Source organism: Zingiber officinale, chromosome 4B, assembly GCF_018446385.1.
Source record: "Zingiber officinale cultivar Zhangliang chromosome 4B, Zo_v1.1, whole genome shotgun sequence".
Taxonomy (NCBI): Eukaryota; Viridiplantae; Streptophyta; class Magnoliopsida; order Zingiberales; family Zingiberaceae; genus Zingiber; species Zingiber officinale.
The window spans coordinates 2345719-2368607 of record NC_055993.1 but is presented as its reverse complement, the minus strand read 5'-3'; the positions used below and the strand labels follow the sequence as shown (position 1 = coordinate 2368607).

General features: G+C 42.8%; 4 protein-coding genes across 6 annotated transcripts; 1 reads left to right on the top strand and 3 right to left on the bottom strand.

Moving 5' to 3' along the window:
- Window positions 1-4014, bottom strand: LOC121974398 (receptor protein kinase TMK1-like). The gene is made up of 6 exons (XM_042525436.1): window positions 3959-4014; window positions 3715-3885; window positions 3431-3628; window positions 3248-3322; window positions 854-3147; window positions 1-635 (listed from the first exon to the last, which is right to left on the bottom strand). The coding sequence occupies exons 5-6, from the start codon at window positions 3144-3146 to the stop codon at window positions 121-123; spliced, it is 2808 nt and encodes a 935-aa protein (XP_042381370.1). The 5' UTR covers window position 3147; window positions 3248-3322; window positions 3431-3628; window positions 3715-3885; window positions 3959-4014; the 3' UTR covers window positions 1-120.
- Window positions 4015-4302: 288 nt separating this feature from the next.
- On the bottom strand, window positions 4303-7101 carry LOC121974396 (protein LEAD-SENSITIVE 1-like). Of its 3 annotated transcripts, none has more exons than XM_042525435.1 (4): window positions 6947-7049; window positions 6746-6877; window positions 6034-6142; window positions 4303-5169 (listed from the first exon to the last, which is right to left on the bottom strand). In XM_042525435.1, exons 3-4 carry the CDS (start codon window positions 6053-6055, stop codon window positions 4487-4489), a joined length of 705 nt encoding a protein of 234 aa, XP_042381369.1. In that variant the 5' UTR covers window positions 6056-6142; window positions 6746-6877; window positions 6947-7049; the 3' UTR covers window positions 4303-4486. The 3 variants fall into 3 exon arrangements, with proteins under 3 accessions (XP_042381369.1, XP_042381368.1, XP_042381367.1); XM_042525434.1 differs by having other exon boundaries at window positions 6746-6819; window positions 6947-7034; XM_042525433.1 differs by lacking the exon at window positions 6034-6142 and having other exon boundaries at window positions 6746-6819; window positions 6947-7101.
- A 489-nt stretch (window positions 7102-7590) lies between these two features.
- On the bottom strand, window positions 7591-9069 carry LOC121977304 (E3 ubiquitin-protein ligase PUB23-like). The gene has a single exon (XM_042529892.1). The coding sequence runs from the start codon at window positions 8991-8993 to the stop codon at window positions 7737-7739; it is 1257 nt and encodes a 418-aa protein (XP_042385826.1). The 5' UTR covers window positions 8994-9069; the 3' UTR covers window positions 7591-7736.
- Window positions 9070-11535: 2466 nt separating this feature from the next.
- On the top strand, window positions 11536-12063 carry LOC121977245 (protein MKS1-like). The gene has a single exon (XM_042529835.1). The coding sequence runs from the start codon at window positions 11536-11538 to the stop codon at window positions 12061-12063; it is 528 nt and encodes a 175-aa protein (XP_042385769.1).
- Window positions 12064-22889: the final 10826 nt, after the last annotated feature.

Genomic DNA, 22889 nt, shown 5'->3' with positions numbered 1-22889 from the left:
TGATCACAAGGAAATTCTCTAAGATAACTTTTATTTACAAACTATGAAATCAAGAAAGAACATTATAGATGCTACGAGGAGCACAGGCAGAGAGTAGGGGAAGTAAACAAACCGAAAACTTCATCGGGCATCTGCAGAGGTGAAAGATTCAGCAAATCCGATAGGCCTCGCGGGGATGCTTCCTTTACTGTAATCAAGGCTAATCGATGTGGCCTCCGGGGCGCCGTCGGCGGCTTGCCACCCCTTCACCATCTGAAGAAGGGGCTGGCAAAAATCAATTCCCAGATGTTCGTCCTGATCGTCACTGACAGGCATCCATTTTTCGACGAGCGGAGCGAGTACATTCACTGCATGGCTCATGTCCGGCCGCTGATACGGCTCTCGTGCAGTACAATGACCTGCCAGTTCTGCAACGATCCGGATTCTTTCAAAGCACGACTCATCTGTGACAGCAAGTGATGAATCAATGATGCTTCTGAGGTTTTCCTTGCTGTTCTTCATTTGACAGAACCAAGATGCCAAGTAACGGCTTTCGTCCGGGCGACCCTCGTCCAGGGCTCTCAGACCAGTCAATAATTCCATCAATACCACACCGAAACTGAAGACATCAACCTTTGTTGTGACCTTCCCAGTAACTGATCCAGCAACGGCCAAAAAATTTTGCATCAGTAAATGAGTAGTAGCAAAAAAGTATATCACATCATGACTCGATTTCAATAGACACTCTTTGTATCCTAATTGCTCTAGTTTTGTTTTAGAATGCTATAGTAATGCAACTCTAGAATTGAACAGATAGAAAATATTTGATAAACAACAAAGTAAGAGAAGGAATTGTGGAACAGAAAGACTTTACCAGCATATTCTGGAGCTAAGTAGCCAAAAGTCCCAGCAAGTTTAGTCGCCAGAGAATTTTTTCCATCGGGCGCAAGTTTGGCGAGCCCGAAATCAGAAATTTTAGCTCTGTAGTCATCATCAAGTAGTATATTGGATGACTTGAGATCTCTGTGGATGAAGCAGTGGCTAGCAAAGTTATGAAGATACTCAATTCCTCTTGCAACATCCAATGCAATGTTAAGCCTCTTCTTCCAAGATAAAGGCTCCACTTCAAATTCTTTCCACTCGAAAAGATGCTTGCTCAGAGCCCCTTGAGGCATATACTCATACACTAGAAGTCTCTCATTGTCCTCGACAGAGTAGCCGACTATAGACACCAGATTGCGGTGTCTTACCTTTGAGAGAATAGCTATTTCTGCTTGGAACTCTTCCAAGGCTTTGCTATTTAATACAACTGACTGCATTCTCTTAACTGCTATCATTGTTCCGTCGTGCAATTCTCCCTTGTAGACTATTCCAAATCCTCCCTGGCCAAGCACATTCTCTGGCGCAAAGTTTCGAGTAGCAGTACGAAGAATCTGAACTGATATTATCAAGTCCCCTGATTCGATCACATGCGTATCTACCAAATCAGTGTTGTTTCTACTGTGAAGTTCACTAGCAGAAGTGTTGTAAGAATTATTTTCAATTGCAATCTTAACAAAATTATCAGGATCTGAAGAGTTTCGAGGATGAACAACGATGGCATTTGGTACAGAGAAAGGGTTCTTCCTCTTCTTCCGTTGCAGCAGAAATATAAGGACCAGTAAGAAAACAGAAACCGCAACTGCAACTGGAACTACAAGGACAACTACTTTTGAGCTGGAAGAGGAAGTTGGACTTGGAACACCTGATGATGGACTAGGCTGGTTTGATGGGGCATGGCTATTAGAACCTGAAGGAGAGCTGCCATTGTTCAACAATGAATTATCATCGAGAATTACTTTCACACTGCTCGGAAATTGTGGAACTGGAGGTGAGATATTATTTGAAGAAAGATTCAATAGTTTCAAGAACTTCAAGCCTGTTAGATCTTCAGGGATTGTGCCACTGAGATTGTTACTCCCAAGCAAAATCCGAACAAGAGAATCCAAGTTTGCAAGAGAGGGACTAATGGTGCCATTCAGATGATTGTTTGGCAGATTAATAACAGATATGCTGCCACTAGTGCAGGATACTCCGATCCATGTACCAACACAAGAATCATTTCCTTTCCAAGAATTTGCAAGGATTGGTGGATAGTCCACTGCATCAAGAAAATCCAACAGCGCTGCAACCTCTTGCGGACAAGGAGCACCAGCGGTCGACTGGCAAAATGAATTATAAGAATATGTGAAATCACTGAAGCTCACCGTAGGAATTGGCCCCATGAATGAATTATCATCTAAGTGCAGAGATTGGAGTTCAGGTAAACTTGTTAAATTAACAGGAACAATTCCTACAAGCCGGTTATTGTTGAGCCACAACCGTGTCAAGGAAGTCAAGGCACCGATCGAACTGGGGATGCGCCCTGTGAATTGATTCCCATGTAGCCAAACATCATTCAACATAGTCATTGAAGTAAAAACTTCAAGCGAGCCAGTAAGGCCTCCCTCTTGATTATTTAACCACAGAATCTGCAAAGGCAAGGAACTATAACTCACTGGAATCTCTCCAGTGAGTTTGTTGTAAGACAGCTTCAGCATCGATAGAGAATGCAAGTTGCCCAAGAAATCTGGCAGTGGACCGATAAGATTACACTGCATTAAGGACAAGTTTACCAATTGAGCCGAATTGCCCAAGTCGAGGGGCAGCATCCACCCAGTGCTCTGATTCAAGGGGTTTTTGTCCAAAGCTAGAACCTGCAAGCTATCGAGTCCAACAAAAAAGTCTGATGGAATGGTATCGAATTGGTTGTCGTCGAGGAAAACAAACTCTACTTTTGATAGTCCTTTAAGAGAAGGCAAAGCCCCGGTCAGGTTGTTGCCTTGGAGGCCGATGTTTTCCAACATGGATAGCTTGTTGAAATCCACTGGAAGAGTGCCAACCAAACCAAGATTCTTAGCCTGGATCTGAGTGACCCTTGAGTTGGAACAGTAAACATAATTCCATTGTGGACTGCCACAAGGATCTTGGTTGTTTGCTGGCCATCCGAGGAGCTCGACATTGCTCAATCCTTTGCGGAACTCGTCGAGGACGGCATAGTCGCTAGGGTTGGTGGTTGCCAAGGCCACAAAAACGAAGGTGAGGAGGACAGATAAAGTAAAAAATTTGACCCATGATCCCCTCTCCATTCTGCATCCAGAACAAATGGTAATGGGGCAAAACCCTAAATAGCCAAATAGAGAAGAAATAAACCCTAAAAACGATGACTGAGGAGAATAACTGCACTCACAGAGCTTAATCTTCACCGCAAAGGGAAAAGATAGGAAGAACCCAACTTCTCGAAGCTACTCTAGCAATTCAAATCCTGAAATAAGAACTCGCTCACAAATGAGAATCAATGAGCACAATGGAAACCTGAGGAGTTTCATAAAAAGAAAAAGGACATCTAGGAAAGAAAGAAGGGAATGCTCACAAAATCGTAATCGCCACTTCGTGCGGAAAACTGAGGGTTTACATCAGGATTTGGCATCACCACTCTCTCCCTTGAGACCATCAGAAGCGAGGCAGCAGAAGGCATCTCCCCAAGCTATCAAACCCCAGAAGCAATCCAGTTTAGGAGTAAAAAGGTGAGGTCTTTATTGCTTCCAGTAAGCTCCAAAACGTAAACCCCCTAAAGATTCGATTTTTATTCCAAATTACATAAATTGAACAGAAGAAAACTAGAAATAACAGGGACGATTAGGGAAAACACTTTACGGAAAGATGTCTCTTTTTGCTACTGGGCCTTGAAGCTTTTCTTTTTATCACTTTCACCAAATACTCCTTGTCGCCGGTGATTGAGGACCGTGACGACACTCGAGGATTGTTGATGACAATCAGGTACAAGAGGTCACAAGGCGGTGATGACTTCTCGCCTTATACTATTCACTTTATCGACGATTAAGAGTTCACGCCAGTTATAATCATTTGGAGTTTGCAAGCAGAATTTAACGAAACTTACGGATTAAAGCAAGACAAAACGTTCAGCAGATTCGTTGAATAGGAAGCCGCCACCGAATTGTCGCAACTGACAAGCCAACAAGAGTTTCAAGTATGATATAAATCCAAGGGTCAAACTTGGAACAGGGAAGGAACAAATAGAATGAGGAAAGCAAAGCTTCAAGAGAACCCAAAAAAAAATTAATTTTCTGGTTGGTGCCTCTTATTCTTTTTAGGTGGAGCCACGTGGCCGACATATTTATGTGGTGGCATGGTATCCAACCTGATGGCCCACGGTGTCAACGCTTGTCTCAATTGCAATAGGCTCAGTGTTTTTTTAATTCGGAAATTTTTTATAATTGAATGTTGGTAAGTTTGAACTGTTTGATAGCAAAATATAATTACAAGAAATGTGTGATTGTTGAAGCATAACATCAAACTTGAATATGTGATACTGCAAATTCATACAACATATCGTTGCAATTTTATGGGATGTCTCAAAGGACTGCTTGATAACTAAAATGGTTGTTAGCAGAAACCTTCTTATTGGTCAATGAGATGCTGCAGCCAGTTGATTTCCCTCCACCACCTGAACCCTTCCAGATGCTAGCCCAGCTGTGAGTTCTTCGACAGGAATCCTTACCACATCTATGCGGTTGCTGATGTCTGCAGCATACCGGCTAGCACAGTAGACTCCGACAGCGGTCACTGCCATTCCATACACGTTAGTCGTGATGAGACGGAATGGCGTCGAGAGGACAGCGGCAAGCGGTCCGCCGATTACTGATATCGCCTGTCCACTTTGTCCGACGACGCCTCGCTCGGCTACAAGAAGACCCGTCTTGCAATAGGTGGCAAAGTCCTCGCAGTTGCTTTTGAACAAGCTGTAGCATCTGAAGCCGTTGTTGAGTAGGTGGTTAGCTCGGTGGATGATCATTTCGTCTGGATCAGAATTCGCGAGGGTGCAGGTGCCGCCCCGAGCTTTAGCGAGAAAGAGTGCAGGATTGACGCCGTACTCAAAACGATAGAGGACTCCGCCAGCGAGGAAACAGTCCAGGCAAGAAGAGATCACTCCACAGGAATCCGATGATCGATAGGCACACTTTGGGCAGGGTGTCAGGTTTCGTTTAGGCGCAGAACTTGCGAGAACAACATCTAGAACAGTTCCAGTTCCCACCTCTTGGCCGAGACCTCTGGTGAAGTGGATGACCTTCTCATCACCCACATATATGCCTGTAATTGAATTAGGCAGCACAAGCAAATAAACTTTTCTAATGATATAAATTATCATGACTCAAATGCTATGTTAATAAAAACAGCAATGCATTCAAGAGTTTAGCAATTTCTATTACCCGACTAGAACTAGCTTGTAACACCACATACAACAATAATTTTTTGTTTACTTATCTTGAACAAGAATAGCAAAATAATAAGGATGGGTTTACTTGGAATGGAAACGTAGGAGGGGAAGAAGAAGGGGAGGGAATGTAACACACACGAGTAAATGATGTTCCATGCGCAACCTTCCAACCATTTTTTAAGTCAGGTAAACACTGGTCTAAAGGAAATATACGACGGTGGTAAACTAACTCAAGACATCACACAGACCTGAACATCAATAGCCATTTCTGTGCAAGATGAAGAAATTGACTTCATAAGCACACAAATGCAATGGCAAAAGAAAGCACAGGGTAGGGCATTGCAACAGGAATCCCATAGCACCCCTTTCACCACAAGTAAAGTTAACGTGAAAACCTGGCTCATCCTAAACAATAAGATTAACATCAAGATCCTAGTTAATATAAAAGGAGTGCCGTATTATACGTGTGTCCCCTATGCAACAAAGAAATCAAAACAGAGATTGCCTTTTCAGATTCTGTAATGTTGCAAACTGCAGGTTGACAATAATTTCATTCATACGTCGAAGAGAATCTGCAAACGTGCTTAAATGTCTTCTTTAAAGTACCAAAATCTAGGAATACTTCATTGAGAAATCCATTCCTGCTTAATACACTATGCCAGGAAATGTTACAGATAAGTTGGCTGGAGATATCATTCCGTAATGGGCAAACAGAAAACAAAGCAACGGTTGCTCACTCATCGGACATGGTTGGTGCATTCTTGGATTCAAAGAACACCCGCTAAAAGCAGAGGCTCAATTTGCTCCAGCTTAATGAGATTCCAGGAGTTTATAAATATTTCAGCCCTGGTATAAATCCATGACTCAGTGGGTCAGAGTAATGGTCTTGTAATTTGTGTAGCGCATGAAACATTTCAAGTTGATGTAATGCTGAAAAATCCTTGCTTGTATTCATGTAATTTGAACATTATATGGATACAGACAGTTGAACTATTGCTTGTAGCATTTATTCTTTAAGATTACTTAAAATGATCAAAGACCCATTGGCATGATACTAATAAGAATGAAACTCCTACCAACTTATATACACTGCAACTCCAGCCTTATTGACAGTACCAAGAGTAACTATTCAATTAGACTGATTCGAAGGCTTAATACTTGGAGAGATTTGGCTCAAATAATTAAAGAAGAGCTCGATTATTGAACAACCTAAGGGGATTTTACAGTTCAGAATCCGTAAAATAATCATGAAAATTTAAAGAGTCCTGAATTGGAGTACCTGGGATGAGCAAATAAAGCATGCAATAAAGATCTAGATACAAATTATGATAAACTGAAATCTTCAGCATATACGGATTATGAACAAGTTTGGGCAAATTGGAGGCCAGAAAAGTTCAATATCGCAACGCAACCCTAAAAAAAGCACACTGTGAGATTACAGAATGCTACCGTGGTGGGCGTAGATATATGCAGTCCGCCACGAGTAGATATGATCTCCTGGCTTCAAACTCTCCTTCCCGGTCCTAAATTTTGAGGCATAATAAGCCCCCAAGGAAGCGATCCATCAGCAAAAACAAAATACTGGCGATCAAATCACACGTATAAGAAAGAGAACCAGATCTAAAGCAACAGCGAGGCGAGCATCCGAACCTGTTCGAGAGAAGCCCCATCGCCTCTCTCCGCCTCGGTATCGACACTCGACGATCGGGAAAGATGCCGCTTTTGCCGCCCCGAAATGGAACTCTTTAACCCACTCTCCGCCCGATTCCTCGAAAGCGGCATCCGTCTGATCTTCCACTCCCCAAGATCCAACGACCTTTTGCTTCCTCTTTTCCCGTCTCAGTCGAGACAGGGGACACAAAATAGCTCCAATACAAACGCGTATGGCGCTGAGAAAACGGAATTTCTAATTCTGGCACCATCGAGTAATTACATTTTTGTACGGTTTTCTAATTTAGGATAAAATCTTTAACTTAGTGATATCTTTCTTTTTGTATTAGACTAACTGTTTTAATGTATAGAAGAAGAAGAACTCCTCAACGATGAAATTAAAATCAAAATTATTATTTTTTATTAATTTGATTTGAACCGATTCAATTTATTTTTCTTTTTACTTTTCAACACAAGAACTACTCAGCCGAGAAAAATCAAGCACAGAATGCCCATTTGGACTCCATCGTTGCATAGAGAAGAGATCAAATCTCATGAATCATATTAAACAAAAACAACGAAAAGTCTCTATCTGGATCCTTAAAGCTGTCAACAAATATATTCATCTTCTGTTGACCATGATATAAAACTATCATAAGCCAAATGTATTTAATTATGGATTAAAATTTATATTTGAAAATAAAATTAAGGAATGTATAACAATTTGCGGGCAAATGTTTCTCAATTCTGTTCCTTGACTTGTTGATTAATTATGAGTACTGAAAATGAATCACAAAGTAGAAACCCCGTTCTTGAAGAGAAAAGACAAACAGGGAGAATCTCGCCACGCCCTCGCGTGCATCCTCAGGATCTCCCTCGCCCTCTCCTCCATCTTGCCCCCGCCGCCGGCCTGCACCACCACGAACAGCTTCGTCACCGCCCCCGCCTGCACCATCTCCTGCAGCAGCGCCGTCGTCGGGCCGTGCCGCGCCAGCTCGTGCAGCACCCGCACCGCCTTCTCGCTGGCCAGCTGCGACACCCTCAGTATCTTCTTGGACACCACCGCCACCGCCGCCCGGTGGCGCACCAGCTCCGCCCGCCCCTCCGCGCACCCGCACACGGACGCCAGCGCGGCCAGCGCCGCCTCGCACGCCCGCCGCTCCGGGTCCTCGAGCAGCAGCTCCACCGCCGCGTGCACCGCCCCTGCCTTCGCGGCCTTGGCCCTGTTCCGGCCCCACGGGCACGCGCCGGCCAGGACGCGCAGCGCCGCCCTGGTGGCTTGCGGCGACACGCCGTCGCGGATCACGCCCACCACCTCGTCGAACAGCTCCTGCGGGAGGGCCATCAGTCGACCGGGCGAGACGACGGCGAGGACGGACTTCAAGATGAGCATCGCGTAGCTCCTCGACTGGTAATTCGATCGCTGCAGGACGGAGGTCAACGACCCGACCAAGTCGGCATTTCTGACGACGAGGTCGAGAAGCGCGTCCTCGGAGATCTGAAGGGAGTGCAGGACGGCGAGAGCCTCGTCGCAAGCCGTCGAACTCGATGTCAGCACCGCATAATCTCGATCGATCGTCTCCAGATCGCTCGAGGCGGAGAGGACGACCACCCGAGCCAGGGCATCGACGGCCCCGGGCGTACCCGCGACGCACCGCCTGTTCCGCTCGCTCTCGCCGGAGATCCGCCGCAGCTTGCGCAGCGCGTCAAGCTGCGTGGGCACCCGCGCGGAGGCCTCGAGCAGCGCGGCGACCTCATCCTGGCCGACGGGGGGCTTCGGCGTCGGGATCCGCTCCACGCCGTCGGAGGAGTGGAGGGTGCACCACGCCTGGATCAGCCGCCGGAGCGTGTGGTTGGGGGTGCAGACCGCCGCGTCGGCCGACAGCGGCAGCTTCGTCACCGGGCAGGTGCTCCGCTTCAAGTCGAAGAGCCACCGCTCGATGCTCTGCCGGTCGTAGGTGATGCCGGTCGGCAGCGTCACCGGGTCCCGCATCATCTCCAGCGAAATCGGGCAGAGGAAGTAGGACGGAATCTCCAACCCCTCCATCTAATTTTCGACCCAAAAATGGAAACTCAGCTGAATCAAGAAATTAAAGCTTAAGATCTCCAAAATAGCTGCTGCGTTAATCGATCGGGTTTGAGGGAGTTGACAAACGGAGAGATCTTTATATAGAAGGATGAGGCGATCCAGGAAACTCATACAAATTCAAACCCATAAAAGTCAACGCGGCGGAACCCTTCGTCTTTTATTAAATCAAACATTTTCGATAAGCAATAAATCCGGTAGGCCTCCTGCCGTCTTACCAGAACTAGAAATGGTCTCATGTGATCATCTTATTTTAATCGTTGACAAATCGTAAGGCGTGAGTTCTAGCTACGAGATCATCCGTATGAGGTAGGAAATTGACTTTGACTTTTTCATTTATTATATTCGACCGGGCGGTGTGCACATGGAGGGAACGCCGGTGAGCTGATTCCATGGGTCAAAAACAACGTCGGCGTCGACAGCTTCGCAACGCCGACTTTGTCGGTGTGACGTGGCTAGGTGAGGTTTACCCCGTTAAGTAAACGGTAATTTAACATGACGAGTCACAAAATCTAAGGAGCCGCCTGCACTGGATCACTCGGAGCCCGTGACAGGCTTCATTAATATTTGTATTTTCGTACGAGAAATTAAATCTTCTTGATTAATGTGTCACTCGTCCCTCGTGACATATTTCAATCTTTTCAATTTTTATAGTTGAATAGATTTGTATCGCCTAATTAATCTGTAATTTCAAAAACTAAAAGGACCTTTGGAGTAAAATGATAGATTATTTGTGGGAAGGAAGAATAAGATGGATGGACTTCCAAAATGGCTGCGGATGATAAATTTTATTATTTATTGGCTATATATATTTAGATTATCAGAAAATTTTAAAAAGAAAAATGTTCTAACCTCTCGACTTTGTTGATAAATTGACACTGATGAATTAAATGAGATTAGTGTGGTTTAATTAGAACCATTGATTAATTGAAGGTCTAGAATATTTCAAAAATGGTTGGTTGCGTTCAGTCTAGATTTTGAAGAGTCCGATAACAAAATTCAAAAGATTGAGAAAGAAAAGGTATCTTCGACTCTCCGTATGTATTTTTTTTATGGGATACTTAAAAAAATTATAATATTTTAAAATTTATGAATAAATGCGTTCCATTTTTTTGTTAAAGATGCTCAATGTGCATATCATAACTCGTTACTTTTAAATATTTCATATTAATCCACTATTAATCATTTTATTTTTTAAAATTTAAATTATACTACTACTGGTCCTTCCTATTTGATGTCAACCACAAAAAACTTCAGAAAAATAATATTTTTGTAATTTTTTCAGATATCCTTGTCAAAAATTTATATAATTAAATTACGGGGAAAATATTATATTCATATTGTCGTTCTCTTTTATAGAATGGAGACTATTTATTATTGATTTATAAATTAATTAATTCCATTTACTTTCATTACATTTATTTTTGGGAATTTCCCGGGGAAAGCCCTTTTATGTCGACTACTGAGGTCTAGTTTCATTAATACCTGATGAGAAAAAAAAAATCTTTAAATTATAGTCAAAACTTAATTGAATACCAAAATATATTTCATATTTCTTAAAAATCATGTTAGAGGTAATAAATAAGTAAAAAATGATCAATGAAAATAATATTTAAAAATGATAACAACTAAATATATAAAAAAATATTAAAAACGATATAAATTAGTTAGAAAATTTTAACAATCTTACTTTTTTTTTTTTTTTTTTTTTTTTTTTTTTTTTTTTTTTTTTTACTGAAGTAATAATACAGGAGATCTTCCTATCTAAATTATAATTTTGAGATAAATCAGACGACCAAAGATCGTCGACAACGGACAATTTGTATGATGTCGAGCTCGGGGTTGTCGCCCACCACTAACGGCCTCCGGCCGCATAACTCGATCCAAAATTATAATCAAGAAAATGAATTCATGTAAGATCATAGTTAATTTTGGACGAATTTTGATTACGTGTAAATGGTAGTATGATGGCAAAAGGATGAATACACTCGCCCTCAGTACCCCATCAACTCATCCCAGGATCAACAATTTTTTTTTATATTTGAAAATAACACTTTTTTTCGCCTTAAATGAAAAAATCTATAATCTTTGAAAAAGTATAATTTTGGATTCCTTCAACAGTCTGACCTCGTCCTATGATTGGATGACTCCCTCGTTGACTTTACCTCGTGGCGCTCCTATCCAATCAGCGGATTTATTGACTTGGTTCGGACACTCAATCGCACATGGCGCCTCCCTATTGGCTGAAACGAAGACTTCGCTGTCTGCTCTCTGTGGGATATCACCCGATCAACCGCAGACAGGTTCAACGAACAATGAGCAATGGCTGCGCCTCACCTTCTTCGCTCTTTCTTCTTTCCTTTCTTCTCCGCTATCAAATTATTGTTGGATCCACGTACCGATTTGCTTCGTCTTTATATATTCATTTCATTTCATTTCTAGTCAGTAATCCAACTCTTTAAATTTGGCTGATACATAGAGATATAAAATAATAATAATATTAATGGATTTGCCGGTGAGGAAATCGTCGGAGCTACCGGCGCCTCTGAAGGTTTGCAAAGACTCCCACACGATCGTCAAGAAACCCCGGCCGGCGAACGCGCCAAGGCGGCAGGCCCGCAGTCTACCTGTCGTAATCTACATCGCCTCGCCCAAGGTCGTCCACGCCACACCGGCCGAGTTCAGGTCGGTGGTGCAACGCCTCACCGGCCTCTCCGCCTTCTCTTCTTCCAATTATTCTTCCGTTTCCAGGGCCGGCAGTGGCAGCCAAGCCTTCGGCCCCGCCGATTGTTTGGCTACGCTCAGGAAGGCGGCGGCCAAGCCTTCCACGTCAGAGGAAGTACGGACTCAAACTGCAGGCGGCGGAAGTGCGACGTTGTCACCGCCGGCGATTTCGCCGGCGTTGTTGCATGAAAACAGCAGCTTCTTCTTTGAGAGTGCAAGTAATAATAATTTGTTCTCGAGTGAAGTCGCGCCGTCTCCGGCGGCTAGTTACTGGGAGCATCTGGATCTTAACCAGTACCAAGCATAATTATGTTATTTAGATTAGTTATTAGGGTGATTAATTGCATATGAAAGTATTGGGAGTTGTTTGTTTATTTTTTTAAAAAAATCAATGTTAAGTATTCATTTTATAGTTTCTTTAGTTGGAGTGACGGTTGCCCCAGGGCGTAGCACAGACGGTGGGCGCATGGTATTTCTGACGTAATGGTCAGGGGTCGATTCTCAGGAACTGACGACCTGGGGTTTATCCCGTCATGCGCCTATGACCTGTGTACCTGCATGAACCTCCCTCCATATCCGTGGGGCCGACACTAGGGGGACCGCTAAGGTAGCGGATCTACCTTTTAGTTGGAGTGACGGTTTCGGTTCCACAAATATTTATCAATCATCTGGATAAATCAAGAAATATGATCATAACGAATAGTCCATCAATTCAGCGTTCTTAATTCAATTGCTCATTAAAGAAACTTCATTTGTTAATTTACTAAAACTAAGACCCAATTCTTAAAATACTTACGAAATTAAGAAAGTGTCTATTGTTGTGTCATTCCCCTAAACCCTATTTGATAGTTCTTTTAAACCTATATTAACGATAGAAATAGAAAGCTACAAATTTTTCAATATAAATTATAGTTTTTCATCATTTACACTAATGAAAAGTTTACGCCTTAACATTTAGAAATAATGGGAAAAAAGCATTCCGAGGAAAACCAAAATCCACTTGAAAGTAGGAAATAACTTAAAAGGAAAAAGGCTGATTAATTTGTTCTTAATTAACCACGTTGAGTGACGTGACAAAATGGAACAATAAACACTTTGAAAATCTTAACATTTCTCATCTACGTGGAGTGGTTTAGATTTGGTGATAGATTTTTCCGTACGTGATGCGAACTTTTGGATATATATAACTCACTCACTTTGAATTCCTGTGGTTATGATTCGTTTAACTTGCAAAAGAATCTTTTAATTAAATTTGAATTGGCCAACCACTAATGAAAAGCTTTAGCTATAGGATATTTAATTGACTCTGGTGAAGTTATTAAGATCATCTTGTGGTGCTAATTTTCTGCGAGACCAGTGATAGATGCATATATATTAATCAAAGATATCATCAATAGAGAGCCTTTGAAAAAATAGATGCATAGGAAAAGGATGGACTACCTTTCTTTACAAGCTAAGTAGAACAACAACCTGTAGCTAATTTAATTAACTAAAATTTTAGTACGATATCTGTAAATCACAAAACAAAAAATGTTCGCGGCTAGAGGGGGGGTGTGAATAGCCGACCCCAAATCTTCTCGTTTCTTCCTACGATTAGGGTTAGCGCAGCGGAAATAACTAAATAGAAACGCAAAAAGGAAAGATCAAACCTCAAACTCGAACTCGACGATGTAACGAGGTTCGGAGATGATACTCCTACTCTTCGACGTGTTCGTAAGGTGGACGAAGCCTATCAATCCGTCGGTGGATGAGTCCCCGGAGAACCGGCTAATATAAACTCCTTATGGGTGGAGAAACCTCACCACAAGCTTTGCAACAGCAATACAGGAGTAGAAAGCAGCAAGAAGCAAAATACAATACAAATGTATGAAACACCTTCGCTTACTTGCCTTCTCTTCGACTGGATGAAGCAGCAGCTTCAAGCGACGCCTACAACAGCAGGAACCCAGCCGAAAGGAAGCTCACGCGAAGCTTCAAGCAGAATCGAGCTCAGCAAACTCAAATCACAGCAGTGAAGAAGAAGAAGAGTAAGAGTGAGAGTGATAGTTAGTCTCCTGTAGAAGCCCTCAGCCCCTTTATACCTGCATCCACCTGCGAAGACAGAAGAAGACACAGAAGACTGAGATCTAGCCGTTGTTACTCACAACGGTTAGTCCTGGACCGATCAGGCTGAAGCCTGATCGGTCCAGAGCACCTCTGATTGGTCCTGGGGACTGATCAGGACCTATGCTGATCGGTCCCCAGACCGATCAGAAGCTTCACAGAGAGTTGCCCAACTCTCTGATCGGTCTGTGGACCGATCAGGACTCAGGTGGATCGGTCCACAGACCGATCCCCCTCCTTCTTCTCCCGATCTTCTTGCCTTCTGATCGTTGTTTCCTGATCGGTCTGCAGACCGATCAGATAACACTCAGTAGGCTACTGTTTGGTTACTGATTGGTCACCAGACCGATCCAGATACCCAGTGTATCACTGGATCGATCCACTGATCGATCCAGAGCTTGGTTTTTGCCCAAACCAAGTCCCAAGCCTTCCAAATCAACATCCGGTCAACCTTGACCTGTTGGTACATCATGCTTAGCATCCGGTCACTCCCTTGACCTGCTAAGACTCCCCACCAAGTGTCCGGTCAATCCCTTTGACCCACTTGGACTTTTCTCTTCGTGTCAAGTATCCGGTCACTCCCTTGACCTACTTGACCTTCTCAACACCAGATGTCTGATCACCCTTGATCCATCTGGATTTTCCCTTGCCCGGTTTCACTCACCAGGACTCTCACCTAGCTTCACTCACTAGGGTTTTCATCTGGCTTCACTCACCAGGACTTTCCAACTGCCTGGCTTCACTCACCAGGACTTTTCACCTAGCTTCACTCACTAGGGTTTTCACAACTGCCTGGCTTCACTCACCAGGACTTTCCCACTGCCTGGCTTCACTCACCAGGACTTTCTCCAACTGTCTGGCTTCACTCACCAGTAGGGATGGCAATGGGTCGGGTTCGGGTCGGATTCTATATCCTCCGTCCCCATACCCATCGGGTATAGGATCTCCGATGGGTATACCCATACCCATTAAATGATCGGATATCTTCTAGAGTTATAATTTTTCTTCTTTCTTTTCAACTATTATCATTCAACAAAAATATATTAAAATTAACAACCTATTAGAAAATATATATATAATTAAAAAATAGATTAAACATCTATATAGTCTCCTCCTAATACCAACAAAAATATTAAGTTGATTTTGGGAAAAGAAAATTTTCTTTAATATATGTATATATATTATTTAATCGGGTATTCGGGTCGGGTATCGGGTATTGATAGTTCCTCCATATCCTCCTCCATTCGGGTCGGATGTCGGATCCTCCATCGGGTTCGGGTGCAATTGCCATCCCTACTCACCAGGACTTTCACTTTCACCTAGCTTCACTCACTAGGATTTTCACTCTGCCTAACATCCCAGTTAGGACTTCCCAGTCAAGTATCCGGTCAACCTTGACCTACTTGACTCTTCTTCATTCAACCTGATCAGACCTTGATCAGTATCTCTCCGCATGGACAACTGCACCTGCATTGTCCATGTCTACATGTCTTTCTGTATTGTCAAACATCGAAACCATGATCAAGGTTTACGCTTGGTCAACTAGGTCAACCTTGACCTACTGGAAATTGCACCAACAATCTCCCCCTTTTTGATGTTTGACAATACCTTTAAGTTAGGCTAATCCAATAGCCTCAACTTTCCTCATGCCACTAGGTAATGAAACATAAGTTACAACCTTACATTCTCCTTCTAAGAAGGCAACCTCCTTCTTAGATAATGAAGGCCTAACTTAAACCCTTCATTCTCCCCCTATTGGCACACATCAACAAACTCTCCCCCTGAAGAGTAAGTTATCGTTGTTCACAACTTCACTCGTTGTGATCAACAAACTCTCCCACTAACTCCAATGTTCTTCCTTGAACATTCTCTAGACATTCTTCATTCTCCCCCTTTTTGACACACATCAAAAAGAGTGAATTAAGGTCAAGAGTTTCTTCCTAATGAAAGTCTCATACCTCTCATTGAAACCCTTAATTTCCCCCTTGATACTAAATTCAACAATCAACTTAGTGATAATCCCATATCACTCATCCTCAAAAATTTCGACGAGTAAAAACTCCCCCTAAAAGTCAACTCCTTCTTGACTAATAGGTAAAACTCCCCCTAAAGGTCAACTCCCCCTTGACCATTGCATCAACAATATCTTGGAGAGTTTCAAACCTTTAGAAATCCAAAACACAAACTCCCAGCTGAAATTTCAGACAAAACAGTCGAAAATCAGCAAGTTGGCACGCGCTGATCGGTCACCAGACCGATCAGCCTTCACTGGATCGGTCACCAGACCGATCCACACTCTCCTGGATCGGTCCTAGTGACCGATCCACACTTTCCTGGACCGATCAGAATCTTCTCTGATCGATCCACAAGTCTGATATCAGAATTTCTGATTTTCTTCCCGAAATTCAGAAACTCCTAGAAAATTCCAGAAAATTTTAAAAATTGTAAAATTTTGAGGATACATTCCTCATAACATATACTATCAAGGAAAAATAGTTTTCTATGAAAATATCTTCCATTTTTCAATCTTGATACAAAGTTCAAAAGTCTTTGAAATAGCTCAAAGTTAACTCATCTTTGTATCACTTTGCTCAATGATGAGAGCTATCACTAGAAATGCTTCATCAAGGTTTTTCAAATCAATTTTAAAATGATCTTAAACCATTTAATTTAGGACCACAATCTTTGGGCTAAATGTACATGACTTGTACATAAGCTTTCCCTATGATCCCCAATTAGAATTAGGCTCATCTAGGTACAAGGACTATGCACCTTGATCCTAACTCATCATCCTAATATCTCACACACATCTAAGGTGTATCAAACACATCCAAGTCAATTTTGATGTGAGATATGGGTTTAGGTTAGCTTAATCTAAGGTCTCATGCATTTTCTAAACATCAATTTGATCTCCATATCAAATTGTGTTTTTAACCTTAAATCAATTTCATTGATTATAAATGCAAGAAATGATGACATGACATAAAATGATATCATACATAATAACATGTGCCAATGTCTTGATGTCATGGCATAAAGTATGAAACTTAAATAAAGCATGACATATAAATAACCTAAGCATTATCATGACATTTCAAATGATCATAGATTAAATATGATGTCATGACATGACATATGACAAACAATATATGACAAATAACATGTAAAGGTATAGGAAATACCTAATTCTAGCCTTAATTGCCATTTTTGATAGTTTTGATCATTTTGCCATAAATTCCATATTCCTAAGTGTATTAGACCTAAAATCATATACTAAGGATTTTTAGATCACTATGTGCCAATTAGATTGACCTAGAAAACTCTTCAATTGTGATTGGCACATCCTAAACACCTTAGGAATACTTTTCCATTTCATTTCCAAGGCTTGATTATACCTTGAAAATTCCTAAAGTGCCACCTTTTGCCATGATTAGGTTAACTACCTATTCAAGTAAGGTTGGCACACCCTAACTCATCTAGCGTGATGAGATCACGCTCCTAGGAACCCAATACCTATTGGAGCTCATTGGGTTCACTAAATATTCACTAGGGATGACTACCCTAGCAACCCTCCTAATGACCCTCCTAGGCTTTGAAGCCTTGGTCATTTGGGACTCATCAAGATCAACCCTAGGGGTGACTCCCCTTGTGACCTTGGTGATGGTCTTCCTAGCCCTAGATTTTATTCCATAATCGAATGGAACATTGTGATAAGTGGGCTTGACCATTTGGGACTTAGGTTTGTGACCCAAACCTTTCATGTCCTTGGACTTGGGTTTTTGACCCCTAGACCCTAGAGTCAAATCCTCAAGAGCCTTTTCTAGATAGTCAAGTCTTGACCTCAAGACTTGGTTTTCTTTCTCTAATACCTCAAGACTTGATTTGTCATTTTTCTTTGAGGCATTCCTAGGCATGTGTCTAGTTGATTTGGGATTCCTACCTAGGTTTCCCTTAACCTTAGATGAGTTAATCCTAGGGTTGACATTTCTAGAGTTGTCCTTATTCAAGCTAACATGTTTAGCACCTAAGCATGTGTATCGATTTCTATAATTATCATGCTTATCATTATTGTCAATTACAATCAAACTACTAGCATGCATCTTACTAATATTGCAATAATGTGCCTTAGAGATTACCTTAGGGTTTGCCTTAGCTCCCCCTATCGATGTGCTTGGTTTCTTGTCCTTGTGAGGTTGCCTCCCCCTCGGACATTGGCTCCGATAATGTCCCCTTCGCTTGCATTGGAAGCACACCACGTGCTCCTTGCCCTTGCGTGTTGAGACTCCGGCTTCCTTGACCTTTGGCGCCGGTGGAGTCTTTCTAACCCTCTTTGGACACTTACTCTTGTAGTGCCCAAATTCCCTACACTCAAAGCACATTATGTGTAATTTGCTAGAAATTAAAATGCTTGAGTTACCTAGGTTTGAGGATGGATGAAAGCTCTCTTCTTCATCCCTTCCGGAGGTAGATGCTTCTTCTTCTTGCTCTGAACTTGAAGAAGAACTCTCCTCCTCTTCTTCTTTAGATGTTGAGTGACCCTCAACTTCTAAATCCATTCCTCCATGAAGTGAACTCCTTGGCTCACTTGACTCCTCTTCATGGCTTGAAGTGGAGTTCCCCTCATGGAACTTAGCCAAGTTGTTCCACAACTCCTTGGCATTGTTGTATCCACCTATCTTACATAGAATGCCATTAGGTAATGAGAATTCAAATACTTTCATTACCTCATCGTTGATTGTGAAATGGTGGATTTGTTCCCTTGTCCACTTCTTCTTCTCGAGTGGTTTTCCTTCCTTATCCATTGGAGGCTTGAAACCTAATTGAACACAACTCCAATTTTCAAGGTTAGTCATAAGAAAATACCTCATTCTTACCTTCCAATACGCGAAGTCGTCGCGGTCATAGAAAAGTGGAATGGTGATGTCTTCTCCGAGTTGATCCATCTCTAGCTTGTGCTCCCCCGGGTGTTGATCCAACGAAGAGCGACCTCGCTCTGATACCACTTGTTAGGACCGATGGTCGCTGCTAGAGAGGAGGGGTGTGAATAGCCGACCCCAAATCTTCTCGTTTCTTCCTACGATTAGGGTTAGCGCAGCGGAAATAACTAAATAGAAACGCAAAAAGGAAAGATCAAACCTCAAACTCGAACTCGACGATGTAACGAGGTTCGGAGATGATACTCCTACTCCTCGGCGTGTCCGTAAGGTGGACGAAGCCTATCAATCCGTCGGTGGATGAGTCCCCGGAGAACCGGCTAATATAAACTCCTTATGGGTGGAGAAACCTCACCACAAGCTTTGCAACAACAATACAGGAGTAGAAAGCAGCAAGAAGCAAAATACAATGCAAATGTATGAAACACCTTCGCTTACTTGCCTTCTCTTCGACTGGATGAAGCAGCAGCTTCAAGTGACGCCTACAACAGCAGGAACCCAGCCGAAAGGAAGCTCACGCGAAGCTTCAAGCAGAATCGAGCTCAGCAAACTCAAATCACAGCAGTGAAGAAGAAGAAGAGTAAGAGTGAGAGTGATAGTTAGTCTCCTGTAGAAGCCCTCAGCCCCTTTATACCTGCATCCACCTGCGAAGACAGAAAAAGACACATAAGACTGAGATCTAGCCGTTGTTACTCACAACGGTTAGTCCTGGACCGATCAGGCTGAAGCCTGATCGGTCCAGGGCACCTCTGATTGGTCCTGGGGACCGATCAGGACCTATGCTGATCGGTCCCCAGACCGATCAGAAGCTTCACAGAGAGTTGCCCAACTCTCTGATCGGTCTGTGGACCGATCAGGACTCAGGTGGATCGGTCCACAGACCGATCCCCCTCCTTCTTCTCCCGATCTTCTTGCCTTCTGATCGTTGTTTCCTGATCGGTCTGCAGACCGATCAGATAACACTCAGTAGGCTACTGTTTGGTTACTGATCGGTCACCAGACCGATCCAGATACCCATTGTATCACTGGATCGATCCACTGATCGATCCAGAGCTTGATTTTTGCCCAAACCAAGTCCCAAGCCTTCCAAACCAACATCCGGTCAACCTTGACCTGTTGGTACATCATGCTTAGCATCCGGTCACTCCCTTGACCTGCTAAGACTCCCCACCAAGTGTCCGGTCAATCCCTTTGACCCACTTGGACTTTTCTCTTCGTGTCAAGTATCCGGTCACTCCCTTGACCTACTTGACCTTCTCAACACCAGATGTCTGATCACCCTTGATCCATCTGGATTTTCCCTTGCCCGGTTTCACTCACCAGGACTCTCACCTAGCTTCACTCACTAGGGTTTTCACCTGGCTTCACTCACCAGGATTTCCAATCTGCCAGGCTTCACTCACCAGGACTTTCCAACTGCCTGGCTTCACTCACCAGGACTTTTCACCTAGCTTCACTCACTAGGGTTTTCACAACTGCCTGGCTTCACTCACCAAGACTTTCCCACTGCCTGACTTCACTCACCAGGACTTTCACTTTCACCTAGCTTCACTCACTAGGATTTTCACTCTGCCTAACATCCCAGTTAGGACTTCCCAGTCAAGTATCCGGTCAACCTTGACCTACTTGACTCTTCTTCATTCAACCTGATCAGACCTTGATCAGTATCTCTCCGCATGGATAACTGCACCTGCATTGTCCATGTCTACATGTCTTTCTGTATTGTCAAACATCGAAACCATGACCAAGGTTTACGCTTGGCCAACTAGGTCAACCTTGACCTATTGGAAATTGCACCAACAAAAAAGACAAAAGGAAAATGTGTCTTCTATCAATTTCACTTCAAGTAGTAGAGAGCAGATCATTTTTGATCCAGAGATAAGGATTGATCTTCGGTGATAGTATACAGATTGACTGGCTCTAAAATTCTTGAGACATTGGCGACGCAGTTACTCCAATGATAAAGTCAGAACAAATAGCAATAAAAAGGAAGATATATGTGTGTAAATGTGGCAACGTAGAAGAATCCTTTGATATAATGTCCCTCGTAATCTCTCTATGAATTAGATATTATCTTGTAATCAATCAATCAATCTGTCTTATCATTATGCTTATATCGTATCTATCAATGATATCGATATATAGGTAGTGTAAGTATCTATACATAAATACTATCTTCTAACAAATCCACATGTTGTATTAATGGTAATAACTAGGCTTTTGTCTGGGAGGTCTCTTGAGTTGCTAGCTAGAGTATGGACTTCTTGGGAAGCTCATTTATGTATATGGCCTAACTGGCCGTAGCGATATCCTCAAAGGAAATCGAGTATTATGGGCGGTTTAACAAGTCAACATTAACTTTTTTAGGGTCCGTCGGATCGGCAAGGCCAATAAGGAGAGCAGAAACAAAGAATCAAGCAAATTCAGTCCAAGCCAAGAATAGGGCTCAAGGATAGCATTTTCGACAAGGCCTATCAGGAGAGAGGGGAGTTGAGTCTCAAGTGAGTATGGTCCACGCTAGGAGTGGGGTTCACATGGAACCTATCCGATTGGCAGGGTCAAATGAGAGTGAAGAGAACTGAGTCCTGAGGGAGTCCAGTGCGTGCCAAGAGTGGGTCTATAGAGAACATGCCCGATCAACAAGGCTGATCAGGAGTGAGGGGGAGCTGAGTCCTGAGTGAGTCTGGTTCGCACTAGGAGTGAGGTTTACAAAGAACCTGTCCGATCGGCAGGGCCGATCCAGAGTGAGGGGAGATGAGTCTCGAGTGAGTCCGGTCCGTGCCAGGAGTGAGGTCCGCAGGAACCTTTTCAATCGACAGGGTCGATCGAGAGTGTGGGGCCCTACTAATCCAGCTATTTGACTTTTTGACCTACCATGGACTTTGACCGCCACCTATGTAAGCTGATTGACCCCTTTTCCTATTCACAGTGTCACAAGTCACCCCTTCAAATATAGTCGAACGAGGTTCATGCTAACTGACTAGACATTATTTTAATTTTGTCTATCCGATTGGCATTTTGATACCTTTTAATCAAGCTTACTTTTGCCGCCATCTTCCTCGAAAAACAGGATATTAGGCCTCATAAATGTTTTGGTAATGGGAAATAATATGCTTTGCAGGTGTCATAAATGCACAGTAAAGTGTGACGATATACTTAAGGGTGTATCATGGTTATGATGTATCTGTCACCTCCATCATAAATGTTAATTCCTATAGTGCTATCACATGACTCGCCCACGTCGCTAGTCATGATAGGTTTGTTGAAGAGACGTTTAACAATTTGAATTTCGTTGTCTCCCTGATCAAACAATGGTGATCTTTTAGTCCGTTTTTTGTCTACACAATCGAATAGTGAGTTTAGGAAAATCCTAAGGGTTTTATAAGCCGTGGCGGCTTAGAGTAAAGGCTTATGCATACATCTTCTCTAGTTTCCCTTGTCTTCATCGGTTGTTTTTTCTTCGTCCTTGTTCTTCCTTCCACTCTAGCTTTCCTTCGTAAGTTCTCATCATTTTTCTTGTTCCTTGGTTGGATTCTATGGTCCTCATGATTCTACTTCACATCCCCTCCCTCTGGTACATTGTCATCCTCTCAGATATTAATGGTGAGGAGGTGGATCAGCTTAGACTAACTTATGATATTCCAACGAACTTTCATATCATCATTCCCAACACGCTCGGTCATACCCATCTTCCTCCTCCAGGATATGTCACATTCTTTAGGGATCACTTCATAGGTGACCTTTGTTTTCTTGTCCCTAGCTTTTTTACTGAGATTTTTCAGTATTTTCACATCCCTTTTAACAATTGGCCCCGAACTCGATTCGATTACCGTATGGGATAGTTATTTTGTTTAAGCTGTGTCGAATCCCCTTGTCTCCTAGCATGGTTTATTATTTTTATTATCCCCAAAAAAGCATAGGCAAAGGTTTTTATTTTCCAACCCCGACCGAAGGCTGTATTTTTTTGACAAGCTGTCTTCTTCTAATAAGCGATGGAAATCCTACTATTTCTTTGTCTGACCGGACTCTCTCTTTCAATGGTTGACCGGTTGACAAATGGATCTTCCTCCTTCGGAATTGGGTGTTTTTTTTTGGG

Coding starts and splice junctions, on each gene's coding strand:
- LOC121977245 (XM_042529835.1), top strand. CDS start 11,536: ATGGATTTGCCGGTGAGGAAATCGTCGGAGCTACCGGCGCCTCTGAAG.
- LOC121974398 (XM_042525436.1), bottom strand. CDS start 3,146: ATGGAGAGGGGATCATGGGTCAAATTTTTTACTTTATCTGTCCTCCTC. Junction 636..853: donor CTTAGCTCCAGAATATGCTG/GTAAAGTCTTTC, acceptor TTGCTGGATCAG/TTACTGGGAAGGTCACAACA.
- LOC121974396 (XM_042525433.1), bottom strand. CDS start 6,966: ATGGGGCTTCTCTCGAACAG. Junction 6,820..6,946: donor ATGGGGCTTCTCTCGAACAG/GTTCGGATGCTC, acceptor CTCAAAATTTAG/GACCGGGAAGGAGAGTTTGA. Junction 5,170..6,745: donor ATATATCTACGCCCACCACG/GTAGCATTCTGT, acceptor ATTCAATTACAG/GCATATATGTGGGTGATGAG.
- LOC121977304 (XM_042529892.1), bottom strand. CDS start 8,993: ATGGAGGGGTTGGAGATTCCGTCCTACTTCCTCTGCCCGATTTCGCTG.